The sequence below is a fragment of the Carlito syrichta genome, unplaced genomic scaffold (assembly GCF_000164805.1).
Source record: "Carlito syrichta isolate Samal-C Ts95f unplaced genomic scaffold, Tarsius_syrichta-2.0.1 Scaffold153593, whole genome shotgun sequence".
NCBI classification, from domain to species: Eukaryota; Metazoa; Chordata; class Mammalia; order Primates; family Tarsiidae; genus Carlito; species Carlito syrichta.
The window spans coordinates 31,982-43,251 of record NW_007097689.1 but is presented as its reverse complement, the minus strand read 5'-3'; the positions used below and the strand labels follow the sequence as shown (position 1 = coordinate 43,251).

The window sequence follows — 11,270 nt, the reverse complement described above, 5'->3', positions numbered from 1 at the left end:
TGTAGAGATGAGGTCTCGCCTGCCCAGGCGGGTCTCGAACCTACGGGCTTAGGCAATCCACTCACCTCAGCCTCCCAAAGGCGCGGGATTACAGGCTGAGCCACTGAGCCCGGCTCTCACCCAGATTCTATCCACAATCCACCTCCACCTCAATCCCCAACTCCACCTTCCACATGGCAGCCCTGGCCTATCTCCAGTCTCCTACCTACCCCACCAGCCCCCTCACTCACAGAAAGGTGGTGCCAGGCCTGGAAGGTCAGGGAGACATTGGGGAGCTGCTCTCCCAGAGGCAGGAGGTCCAGATTCACTCCTGGCAGTTGGGATTCGGCCTGTGGGGCAAGGGCTATTAATGGGGGCAGGAGAGGATTGGGGTCTGCCCATCCCCAGCACCAGCTGCATTAGGGGGACTCACAAAGCCGTGGGCCTGGTCCCGAACCTCGGAGAGCAGTTTCCTGGCGAGATGCAGGCTGACTGTGAACTCCCTCTGCAACTCCTGCAGGCTCAGGGAGGGCCTCCCTGGGGGCCTTGGGAATCCCCAGACACCAGCTTGCACCAGGAGCAAGAACAGCAGCAACAGGCTGAGCCCTGGAGAGATGGAGAGAGGTGGGCAAGATGAGGAGAGAGCTCAATAACTCAGGAGAAGGAGGAGTGCATGGGTTCCTGAGCCTGCACCATGTGGGAGCACTGTATGTGAGCACTGTGCCAGCACTTTCACAGGTATCATTGTGTTGCCCCCTCAAAGCCATGATAGCACTTTGGGAGGCTGAGGTGAGAGAATTGCCTGAGTCCACAGGTCTGAGACCAGCCTGGGCAACTTGGTGAGACCTCGTCTCTACAATAAATAAAAAAATTAGTTGAGTGTGGTGGCGCATGCCTGTAGTGCCAGCTACTTGGAAGGCTGAGACGGAAGGATTATCTGAGCCCAGCAGGTTGAGGCTGCAGTGGCCGTGAGTACCACTACACTCTAGCCTGGGCGACAGAGTGAGACTCCAACTAAAAAAAAAAAACAAAAAACAATTAAATACACAGATCAATCCATAGTGTTTTTAAGGCCGGGCACAATGGCTTAAACCTGTAATCCCAGCACTTTGGGAGGTTGAGGTGAGAAGATTGTCTGAGCCCAGGGGTTCGAGACCAGCCTGGGCAACTTGGAGAGACCTCGTCTTGACAATAAATCAAAAAATTAGCCGGATGTGGTAGCACATGCCTGTAGTTCCAGCTAATTGGATGGCTGAGGTGGAAGGATTGCCTGAGCCCAGGCTGCGGTGGCAATGAATGTGCCACTGCACTCCAGCGTGGGCAACAGTATGAGACTCCAACACACACACACACACACACACACACACACACACACACACACACACACACACACACTGGGGACTAGTGAGGCCTCCATATGATGCCTCTGTACAGAGTACCCACTTTTGCAAGTAGACCAGAAGCCGAATCTTGGCCCCCCCCCACAAATTTTCTTGGTCAAGTGACTTTTTTTCTTTTCCTTTCATTTCCTTCTCTCTCTATCTCTCTCTCGTTCTCTCTCTCTCTCTTTCTTTCTAGTCAGGGTCTCACTCTGTTGCCCAGGCTGGAGTGCAGTGGCACAATCATAGCTTATACCAGCCTCGAACTCCTGTGCTGAAGCAATTCTCCCTCCTCAGCCTCTCATGTAGCTGGAATGAGGGGTGTGCGCCACCATGCCCGGCTAATTTTTTATATTGTTTGTAGAGTTGAGGTCCCACTATATTGCTCAGCCCGGTCTCGAACTCCTGGGTTCAAGCAATCCACTTACCTCGCCTCCCAAAGTGCTGAGATTACAGGCATGAGACACCACACCCGGATTACCAAGTGCCTTTGTCAGTGAACAACCTGCACAATGGCATGTGGCAGTCTGGATGTTACTCTTCTCCCCATTTTGCAGATGAGGAAAGTGAGGCTCCATGAGGTTGACTTGCCCAAGGCAGAGTCCAGAGGGTGGGGAGCCAAGACTGGATTTCAGATCTTTCTCAATACAGAGCCCATGTGCTTTCTCCCAGGAACTCAGAGGAGGCAGCCACCTGTCCCAGTAGTGGGCACACACTGTTCTGCCAGGGATTCCTCGAACTCAGCCAGGTGGCTCTAATGGCTTGACCTGGCCACTAGAGCCCCGGGGGTGGGCTGGCAATGCTGGAGACTCACTCCCAGGAAGTCAGAAGGATGGACTGATCCAGCCTCCGTCAAAGCAGGTGGGTCACTGTGCAGTGGAACCTGCCCAGGGCAAATGCACAGAGTAGGAGTGGGAGGGATGGGGGTTTAGGAGGGGGAGGAAGAAGCTCTGTTTCTCATCCTGGTCTTCCCTTGAACAATCCTGGTCTTCCCTTCCACCTCTTATCTCTGTGTCTCGGGCTCCCATCTGTAAAATGGGGGAGTCAGACTGGCCGATTCCTGAGGGTGCTCCCCACCCTGTGTTTTCCTGAAAAGAGGAAAGAGGGGCAACGGGGTGGGGGCTCTGGGAAGAGGGCAGTGTTCAGCAGTTTCTCTCTGAGGGAGAGGAAATCTAGTTACACAATTCTAGAAACACAAACCAAAACTGGCCATAAGTCCATCCCTGCTCCCCCTCCTCTCCCTGCCTCTTCCTTATCCATTCTTGATCTTTTACCCTTGAGCTTTCTGCACCTCAAAATATCTTCTAAATAAAGGTTAAGGAAGTTATCCTGGGAATATCCACTTCCCTCATGGACTTCTAGATGTGGTAGGCAATGCTTAAAATCTTTGACACTCAGGTTCTCTGGCTTGGGGGCCACTCTGATATCCCGGAGACTTAACGGAGAGTGGGGTTCTTCCTGGCCCTATACTGGGGACAGAGTGGGTACCCCAGGCTCTAGTGGACATAACCCAAACAGAATTGAGATGTGCCATCTCCTACCTGAGCTCTGGAACCCCAGACCCTTCCCTGCCCTCTGCAGCCAATCCTGGGTCCTTGACCTTGGCCTTTGAAGGCTCTGTCATGAACCTTTAGCCCTTGTCCCCTACCTGGCATGTTGCCTACTCCCTTATAACTCTGGTTCTAGCCCCTGAGTTCTTCAGCCACCAGTGGCAGATTGGACCTCCTTCTAAACTTCAAACTAAAGACCGTGACCCAGTTAGGAAGCTGCCCCTTGGCCTCAGCATCCCACTTGTGCCAACGCCTCCTACTGCTCTTCTAGTATAAGACCCCCCCCTATCCAAGAGGCTGCCCCAGTCTCAGTCTTAGCTATGCTTTGTGGCCCCTGTCCATTCACTTCTAAGTCTTCATTTATCATCCTGGTCCTGATCTTGGTCAAATTACCTGTCCGACCCTCCCTATCTTCTGACTTCCTATCTTCTGCCCAGCCCTGGGTCAAATCACTGCCATCTGTCCCTGTCCCTTCATGCATGCCAGCCAAACTGTCCCATTCTCTGCCCAGCCCAGGACCAAACCACTACCTTACTGCCCCAGGTCACCACCCCAGCCATGCCAGCCTCATTCCATCCCTCAGCCAGTCAAGTCCTTAGTCTTGGCCAAGTTGCTGCCCCTCAGCCGTTGGCTCCCATTCACACCAGCCAAGCTCACCCATCCTCTGCCCAAACTCAGTCAAGCCCCCTACCCCTCTGCCCCAGCCCTGGCCTCACACTCACGCCAGCCAAGATCGCCTGCCGTCTGGCCCATGTCGGGGCCCAGCCTCTTTGGTCAGCCATCTCCTGGGTAGGGGGGGTCTTATACTGGGGGCTGCACCCGGTTTCACTTTCCGTCCTACTTGTACTTTCAGCTTTGCATTAACTCACTTTTCCCTCCTCGCCACCCCTTGCTAAAATGGGGAAATGTAATTTCCCTTCCCGGAGGGGGTGGGAGGTGACGGGAAGCTGGAGTTTCGGTTAATCCAAGCTCCAGACCCACTGCTAAGCTCCTGGGTCCAGCCTTTCCCTCAATGCCCTGCTCACGGGTAAGCCACCCAGCCCTATTCATCAGTATGTCCCAGAGATTCAACCCCCCTCCTGCTTCTCTGCTCTGTCACCCACCACCATCCTAGGGCCATCACCAGTTTACCTACCGCCCTTCAAAAAAAGAATGACCAGGTAAGGGGATTGCCCGCCAGAGAGGACTTGGGGTTTCGAGTCATCCTTACTCTTCTGGTTAACCAGATGGCTGGGGGGAGGGGGGGTTTACAAGGGGAGTCAGGGCTCAGTGGGTGGCTGGGATGAGCCTTTTTATGGGGCCAGCAGAGGCTTGGTCTAACAGTATCAGTGCTGGATTGGAGCTCAGAATGTGACTAAGCTCAGGGCTGGATAAGGCCAGGCCCAAGGTGATACCTGGGACCAGGGTCTGAGCTCCCTCTGGGGCCAAGGTCTTTGACCAGAGTCAGTTATAAGATTCAAGCTCCGTTCATAATCCATGGTCAAGCCTTGGTCTAGGACTGGACAAAGAGCCTATTCTGGGACCAATGGCCCAACTGTCTGTATTGGGGTCAGAGCTATCAGTGACCTGGGCTCTGCTTGTGACCTTTTGGGGTTGGATCTAGTGCTCCAGATCAGAAACAGCATTCAGTCTGTGGCCAAGGCTCTGACTGAGGCCGTGACTCAGGTGAGGGCTCAGGCTTGGGCTGAGACAAGAGCTCAGTCAATGGCCAGGATCAGGGTTCATCCTGTGTCCAGGTTGGAGCTGTGAGAGGACAGGACCAGGGCTCAGCCAGGACCCCGAATGATCTCAGTATTTCTGCTCTGTAAAGACCACTGTCAGGGCTGGGCTGCATCTCTTCCAGCACAGCCCCGCCCTCAGCCCCACCTTGAATTTCCCATCTTCAGGCAGAGGATGGGGTTTCTTGGTCTTCCCCGAGACCCAGTGCTGCCACTTTCCTTTTAGGACCTGCGGGGATTCCCTGTTGGGTCCCTGCCCGTGAGACAGAAACCAAGGGGGCTTCCCCTTCCCACTCCCTGCCTCCTCAGCCATGCCTGGGCACTGACATCAGGGTCACCCGGGACCGAGTGCCAGGGAAGTACCAGTGTCTGTCCCAGGAGCAGCCCCACGGGGCCTCCGGAGGAGGCTAGGCTAGAGCCTCCCAAGCCGAAATGGGTTTCCCTTGTAGTACCTCCCAGTGGTGGCAGCTCATCCCCCCACATCCCATGCAGCTGGGGCATCCCACATGGTATGGGGGAGGAGGAGGAAGCAGGGGAAGGAGTTCCATGTATCCCAAGATTGATGATGAGGCCTGGCTTGTCTTGTGCTCATCCCCAAATCCTGTTGTCATCCTCAAGCCATGACACCCCGTGTGCCCTCTTGACCACAGGCGCCTTCCCTCCAGCTCTTTCCACAGCCCCTCCCACCCTCTGCCGTCACCCAGAATTGCTGGACCTCTCACATCTGAAACTTCATCTCCTGCTCCCAGACCACAACCTCCTGGCCCTCCAACCTTCTCTTGGGGCTCTCAGAGACCCCCCGGCCCTTGCTGCTTCTTCTGCCCTTCTCGACCTGGTTATAGCTGATTCCCCCACCCTAGCCTCGCCCCTCACCCCCATTCTCTCCTGTGTGAACGCCATAAGCCACCCCATACTTCCTTGCCATCGCATGAGCTGTTCTCTCTGCCTGGAATGTTCTCGCTGCCTTCTCTGGAGTTCCCTCTCCCCAGTCCTCTCTGTATTCACACCCCTTGTCGTTGACTCCCCCCTGAATGGATCGTCCTTTCCTATCATAAATCTTGTCTCAAATGGACATACATTTAAAAAAATCTTACTCACTCTGGCACCCTCATTGTTCCTAGAACATGCCAAGCATACTTCTGCCTCAGGGCGTTTGCACTAGCTGTTCCTTCTGTTTGCTGAAATATTCTTCTTCCAGATACCTGCAAAGCTCACTCTCTCCTTGATATCTCTGCTCATGCCAATCATGGTGGTACATGCCTGAAGTCTCAGCTACTCAGGAGACTGAAGCGGGAGGGTCACTTGAGCCTAGGAGTTTGAGGTTATAATGCACTGTGATCATACCCGTGAACAGTAACTGCCTTCCATCTTGGGCAACATGGTAAGACCCTATCTCTAAAAAAACAAAAAATGAAAAACTCAAACGTCACCTTCCCAAATGGAGCTGTCCCTGACCATCCCACTTAAAAAATGCAACCTGCCCCTGGCACTTTCCATCCCCTTCCTGCATTATTTTTCTGCCTAGTATTGATATATTTTAGATATCTAACATTTGTCCACTTTTTTTTTCCTATCTCCATGCATTAGAATATGTGTTTCACAAAGGTGGAAATCTGTGCCTGTTGTGTTCGTTGTGATATGGCCCCAGAAGCTAACAATAGTAGGCTTTTAATGAATCATTGTTGAACAAATCTGCCTTCTGCCATCAGCACCTGACCCAGTTTCCAGTCATGACTGGTGACATGTAAGTTGCCTGGATGGAGCAGCACTGGGACTAACCTGAGTCATGGGTTCTCACTGCCACCTTCCACTCCAGCTGGGCACTGGCCTTGCGTTACAGGAATGGAAGGGAGGCACCTGGGCTGCTGGGCATGGCCCTGCCATCTAGTAGATCCTTGGCAGGAACCCAGAGGGAGGCCGGATGTGGTGGCTCATTTCTGTAGTCCCAGAACTTTGGAGGATCACTTGAGTGTAGGAGTTTGAGACCAGCCTGGGCAACATAGTGACATCCTGTATTTAAAGAAAATAAAAACATTAGCAGAGTGTGGGGACACGTACCTATAAGTCCAAGCTACTTGGGAGGCTGAGGTGGAAGGATTGCCTGAGTCCAGGAGGTTGAAGCTATGGTGAGCCATGATCATGCCACTGCATTCCAGCCTGGGTGACAGAGCGAGACCCCCAACTCAAAACAAACAAACAAACAAACAAACACAAAAACAGAGGGCCAGGCTCTATCCATATTTTTGGAGCATGGGTCTGGGCCAGTGTCTGGCTACCTGAACCCCTAGTTTCCACAGGTGGGTCTTGGCTGACGGGCTGAGGCTTGGGCTTGTGCCAGCAGGAAATGGAAGTGATATGGTGAGGGATGAGGATAAAAGAAACCAGAAAGCCTGAGGTCCAGACTCCAGTGTGCAGTTAAACCTTCTGGTGACTTCAGGTAAGTCACTGGCCTGCTCTAGACGTCAGTTTCCTCACTGAAAAGTGATAGCGATCTTCGAATATTGCCACTGTTGTTACAGAGGGAAATTAAAACCTGGACCAAAAAGAAAACGAACATCCATGACTTTTCTGGTTGTTTTCTAAGCCCTGCTACAGCTCTGACCTGTGGGGCACTCCAATGGGCTTATCTGGGAATCCTGAGCTCAGGGGCAGAAGTTAGATGCCCCAGATGTGACATCAGTATTGAATCAGGGAGGGGAAGTCTCATTCCAGATCACAGAGCAGATCAAGGACAGAAGGAATTTGAGTCCCCTGTTTGCGGCATGGGCTAGTGAGGGGAATCCCTGCACTCTGTGATGTCAGCTCCAAGGCTTGGAACTAACCCTTCATTGAGACCAAGACAGTTTTTGGTGAAGGCAGGAAGGCTGGGGTGGAATGGAGGCCTCACCTCTGAGGCTCTCTAGCACAGGTGGTGAGACTCTGAGGCCAGGAGAGGACAGCTCCCTTCCCCTGGAACACGGGCAATGGCTGAGGCCTAGAGTCCTATCCCTGTTTTTTGGAACAGGCTCCCTTTATGCACATACACCTCACACCACCCCAGACCTGGACTCTATCAGGATTTATTTTGCAGTGTGCACTTGGCAGCAGGAAGGGGCCTGAGTGTCCAGCCTCCTCCTGCCCACCTTGAGGGCTGCTCCTAAATGTGGCCTCTGTCGTGGGACCAAAGACCTTGGAAGGGTGACCCTGGCAAGAGAAAAAGGACTTCTTGGATGGGCACAGTGGCTTACTCCTGTGGTCCAAGCTACTCAGGAGGCTGAGGCAGGAGGATTGCTTGAACCCAGGAATTCAAGGCTGCAGTGAGTCATGATCCCACCACTGCATTCTGCCTGGGCGACAGAGAAAGATTCTGACTCTTTTTTTTTTTTTTTTGAGTTGGAGTCTCACTCTGTCACCCAGACTGGAGTGCAGTGGCACAATCCCGGTCACCACAGCCTCAACCTGTAGGGCTCCGGTGATCTTTCCACCTCAGCCTTCCAAGTAGCCGGAACAACAGGCATGCGCTACCATGTCTGGCTAATTTTTGATTTATTGTAGAGACGAAGTCTCGCCAAATTTTCCCAGGTGGATCTCGAACGCACAGGCTCAGGCAATTCACTTGCCTCGGCCTCCCAAAGTACTGGGATTATAGGCTGAGCCACCGAGCCCGGCCTGTTCTCTTTTTTTTTTTGAGTTGGAGTCTCACTCTCTTATCCAGGCTGGAGTGCAGTGACACACTCACAGTCACCGCAGTCTCAACATGCTGGGCTCAGGTGACCCTTCTGCCTCAGCCTTCCAAGTAGCTGGAATTGCAGGCATATGCCACCATGCCTGGCTAAGTTTTTTATTTATTGTAGAGATGAGATCTTACCAAGTTGCTCAGGCTGGTCTCAAACCCATGGGCTCAGGCAATTCTCTCACCTAGGTATCCCAAAGTGCTGGGATTATAGACATGAGCCATCACGCCCGGCTAATTTTTTGGTTTATTGTAGAGATAAGATCTTGCCAAGTTGCCCAGGTTCGTCTCAAACTGCTGGACTCAGGCAATCCTCTTGCCTGAGCCTCCCAAAGTGCTGGGATTACGGGTGTGAGCTACCGTGCCCAGTAACTCTGACTCTTAAAAAAAGAAAAAAAGGCTTCTCTTCCTCAGCTCTACCTCTTTTTTCCCACTAGGGTGGCTTTGTGTACCCTGCTACTCTCATAGCCATGGCAGCCACCTGGGGAGGGCTGAGAAGAAAAGGATGAGGGGTCAATCTTTCCCTGGACATAAGTGACACATGAAGGCAGACCTGAGAAGACAGCTACGTGGGGTGTGAGGAGAAGGTAGGAAGCCAGGTCTGTTGAGTGCAGAGAAGGACCAATTTGAAGCCCATGAGGTCGGGGCTGCAGAGGGAAAATGCCAGCCTGGAATGAAATCTCTGTCCAAGTCCCAGCTCAGCTCTCTGCCCTTTCCCGGAAGTGCTCTTTTGGACAAGACAACCAAACACTCTGTGTTCCGTTTCCCCATCTATAAAATGGGGCCCGCGCTCCCAGCTCTTTCTGCCTCTTATCCTCGACATGAAGATCAACTTGGGAGGGCTCATCGGTCAGGGTCCCAGCTGGCTTGGGGATCAGACAGACCTACGCTTCTCCTCTTATAGCTCCGGCATCTCATAGTGCGTGACCTTGGTAAAAGCATGTAGCCCCCTGGGTTTGACTCATCTAACAGGTGGGGACACTATTCATATTGTTACAGGCTGAAAAGGGGACATTTTGGTTATATTAGAAGAGTCATTTTTATTTTTATTATTTATTTATTTGTTTATTTTTTTGAGTTGGAGTCTCACTCTGTCACCCAGACTGAAGTGCAGTGGCCACTCCTGGCCACTGCAGCCTCAACCTGCTGGGCTCCAGCAATCCTTTCACCTCAGCCTTCCAAGTAACAGGAACTACAGGCACGTGCTACCACGCCCGGCTGATTTTTGATTTATTGTAGAGATGAGGTCTCGCCAAGTTGCCCAGGTGGGTCTTGAACCCGTGGGCTCAGGCAATTCACTCACCTTGGCCTCGCAAAGTGCAGCATTACAGGCTGAGCCACTGAGCCCGGCCGACAAGAGTTTTTAAATACGTGAAGAGAGAGGTAAAGGAATCAGAATAAGAGACATATGGTGGGAGAAAGTGTCGAGTGGCCTATTGCTGACTTTAAAGTTGGAGATGGCCATGAGCCAAGGAATGCAGGCTGCCTCTAGAGGGTAAAAAGACAAGGAAAGAGATTTTCCTTAAAAGCTTCCAGGAAGAAATTCAACGCTGCCGCCATTTTGATTTTGATCTAATGAGACCCATTTCAAACTTTCGAACTCCAGAGCTGTAAGACTGAGTTATTTTAAGTTACTAAGTTTGTAATATTTTTAAAACCATCAGTTGGAAACTAAGACACAGGAATCCCTAGAAGAAGCTACTGTAGTTGTTTAGATGAGCTTTGGTAATGGTTTAAGAAATATTTTATACCTTCTTCCTAGGCATGGGGATTTGTGTTAGTTTCATGTTGGTCATCAGACCATTTGTTACTTCTATGTATGCAGAATTGGGTCTTTTATAAGTTTCTCCCAATACTTTCACTTCAAAGCACAACTTGTCTTCATACATGGGATTCCAAGTCACCCGGGGGAATAAACACTTGGCAGCAGTGCCAGAAGCAGATACCTTGGGAAAACCAAATGATAGGGCACATCAGTGAACCAGTGTGTGAGTGTGAACTGAGAAAGTCTACACTCCCACAGGAAGAGGGATAAACATCATGATCAGACCATTGCAGATTTGACCACTGCAGACTTGGGTGCTCCTCTGAGATTTGAAACAGGCACACAAGATAACGCTCAGATGCCTCAACACAAACAATGCACAAAGTTAATTTTGTACTTCCCTCTACTGACCCTGATAAATACATCTCTATTGGGATGAATGAATGAATGAATCTCTATTGGAGCCAAGCATGGTGGCATGTGCCTGTAGTCCCAGCTACTAGGGAGGCTGAAGCGGAGGATTGCTTGAGCCTGTGAGTTCAAGGCTGTAGTGGGCTATGAACATGCCACCGCACTCCAGGCTGGGTGACAGAGCGAGATGCCATCAAATAAATAAATAAATAAATAAATACATCTCTGTTGGAAAGGGAATTCCTTTGCTTCTCTGGTAATCATAGGCAATGTTCAGGTAGTCTTTTATGACTGTGTCTCTTTGTGTTTGTTAAAAGCAGAACTCAGAGCGTCATGGTGCAGGGTCTTATTTTTATAGAATAACTCTCTAGGTTCAAATATTCAACATCCATAAGTATTTTTTAAGGATTGGTGGTAAGGTAACTTCTGAATACGGACACTATCTTAGAAGAATTTTCTTTTTAATCAGTGACCCAAAACTCTCTCTTATATTTAGACGCCTGGATCTAGGGTTACGTATCAAGATACATGTATGGTGCTGTTTTGCTGAATGCAGCTGTCCTGCTGTAGGCCAAAGATAATTTGCTGATCCAGGAGCTGAGGCCAGCGATTTTATGTCTGCATCTGTTTCTGCCCATAACTTGTGGGCTGAGACAGGGTGACTTGAAGAGCTGTAGTCCTGTCAGCCTCTGCTATTCCAACAGCGGTAAGACAGGATTATTTGCTCCTTGAACTTTTGCTCCCTTGAATACAGCC

At 51.2% G+C, this 11,270-nt stretch overlaps 1 protein-coding gene across 1 annotated transcript in view; it reads right to left on the bottom strand.

Annotated features, from left to right (window-relative positions):
* Positions 1-3,678, bottom strand: part of IL27 (interleukin 27) — a 5,858-nt gene extending 2,180 nt beyond the window's left edge. Inside the window, exons 1-3 of the mRNA XM_008050708.1 lie at positions 3,631-3,678; positions 413-585; positions 231-329 (exon numbers count right to left, since the gene is read on the bottom strand). Of these exons, the coding sequence (XP_008048899.1) occupies positions 231-329; positions 413-585; positions 3,631-3,661 (303 nt within the window). The 5' untranslated portion in view covers positions 3,662-3,678. The remainder of the gene's footprint in view (positions 1-230; positions 330-412; positions 586-3,630) is intronic.
* Between the last annotated feature and the right edge of the window lie 7,592 nt (positions 3,679-11,270).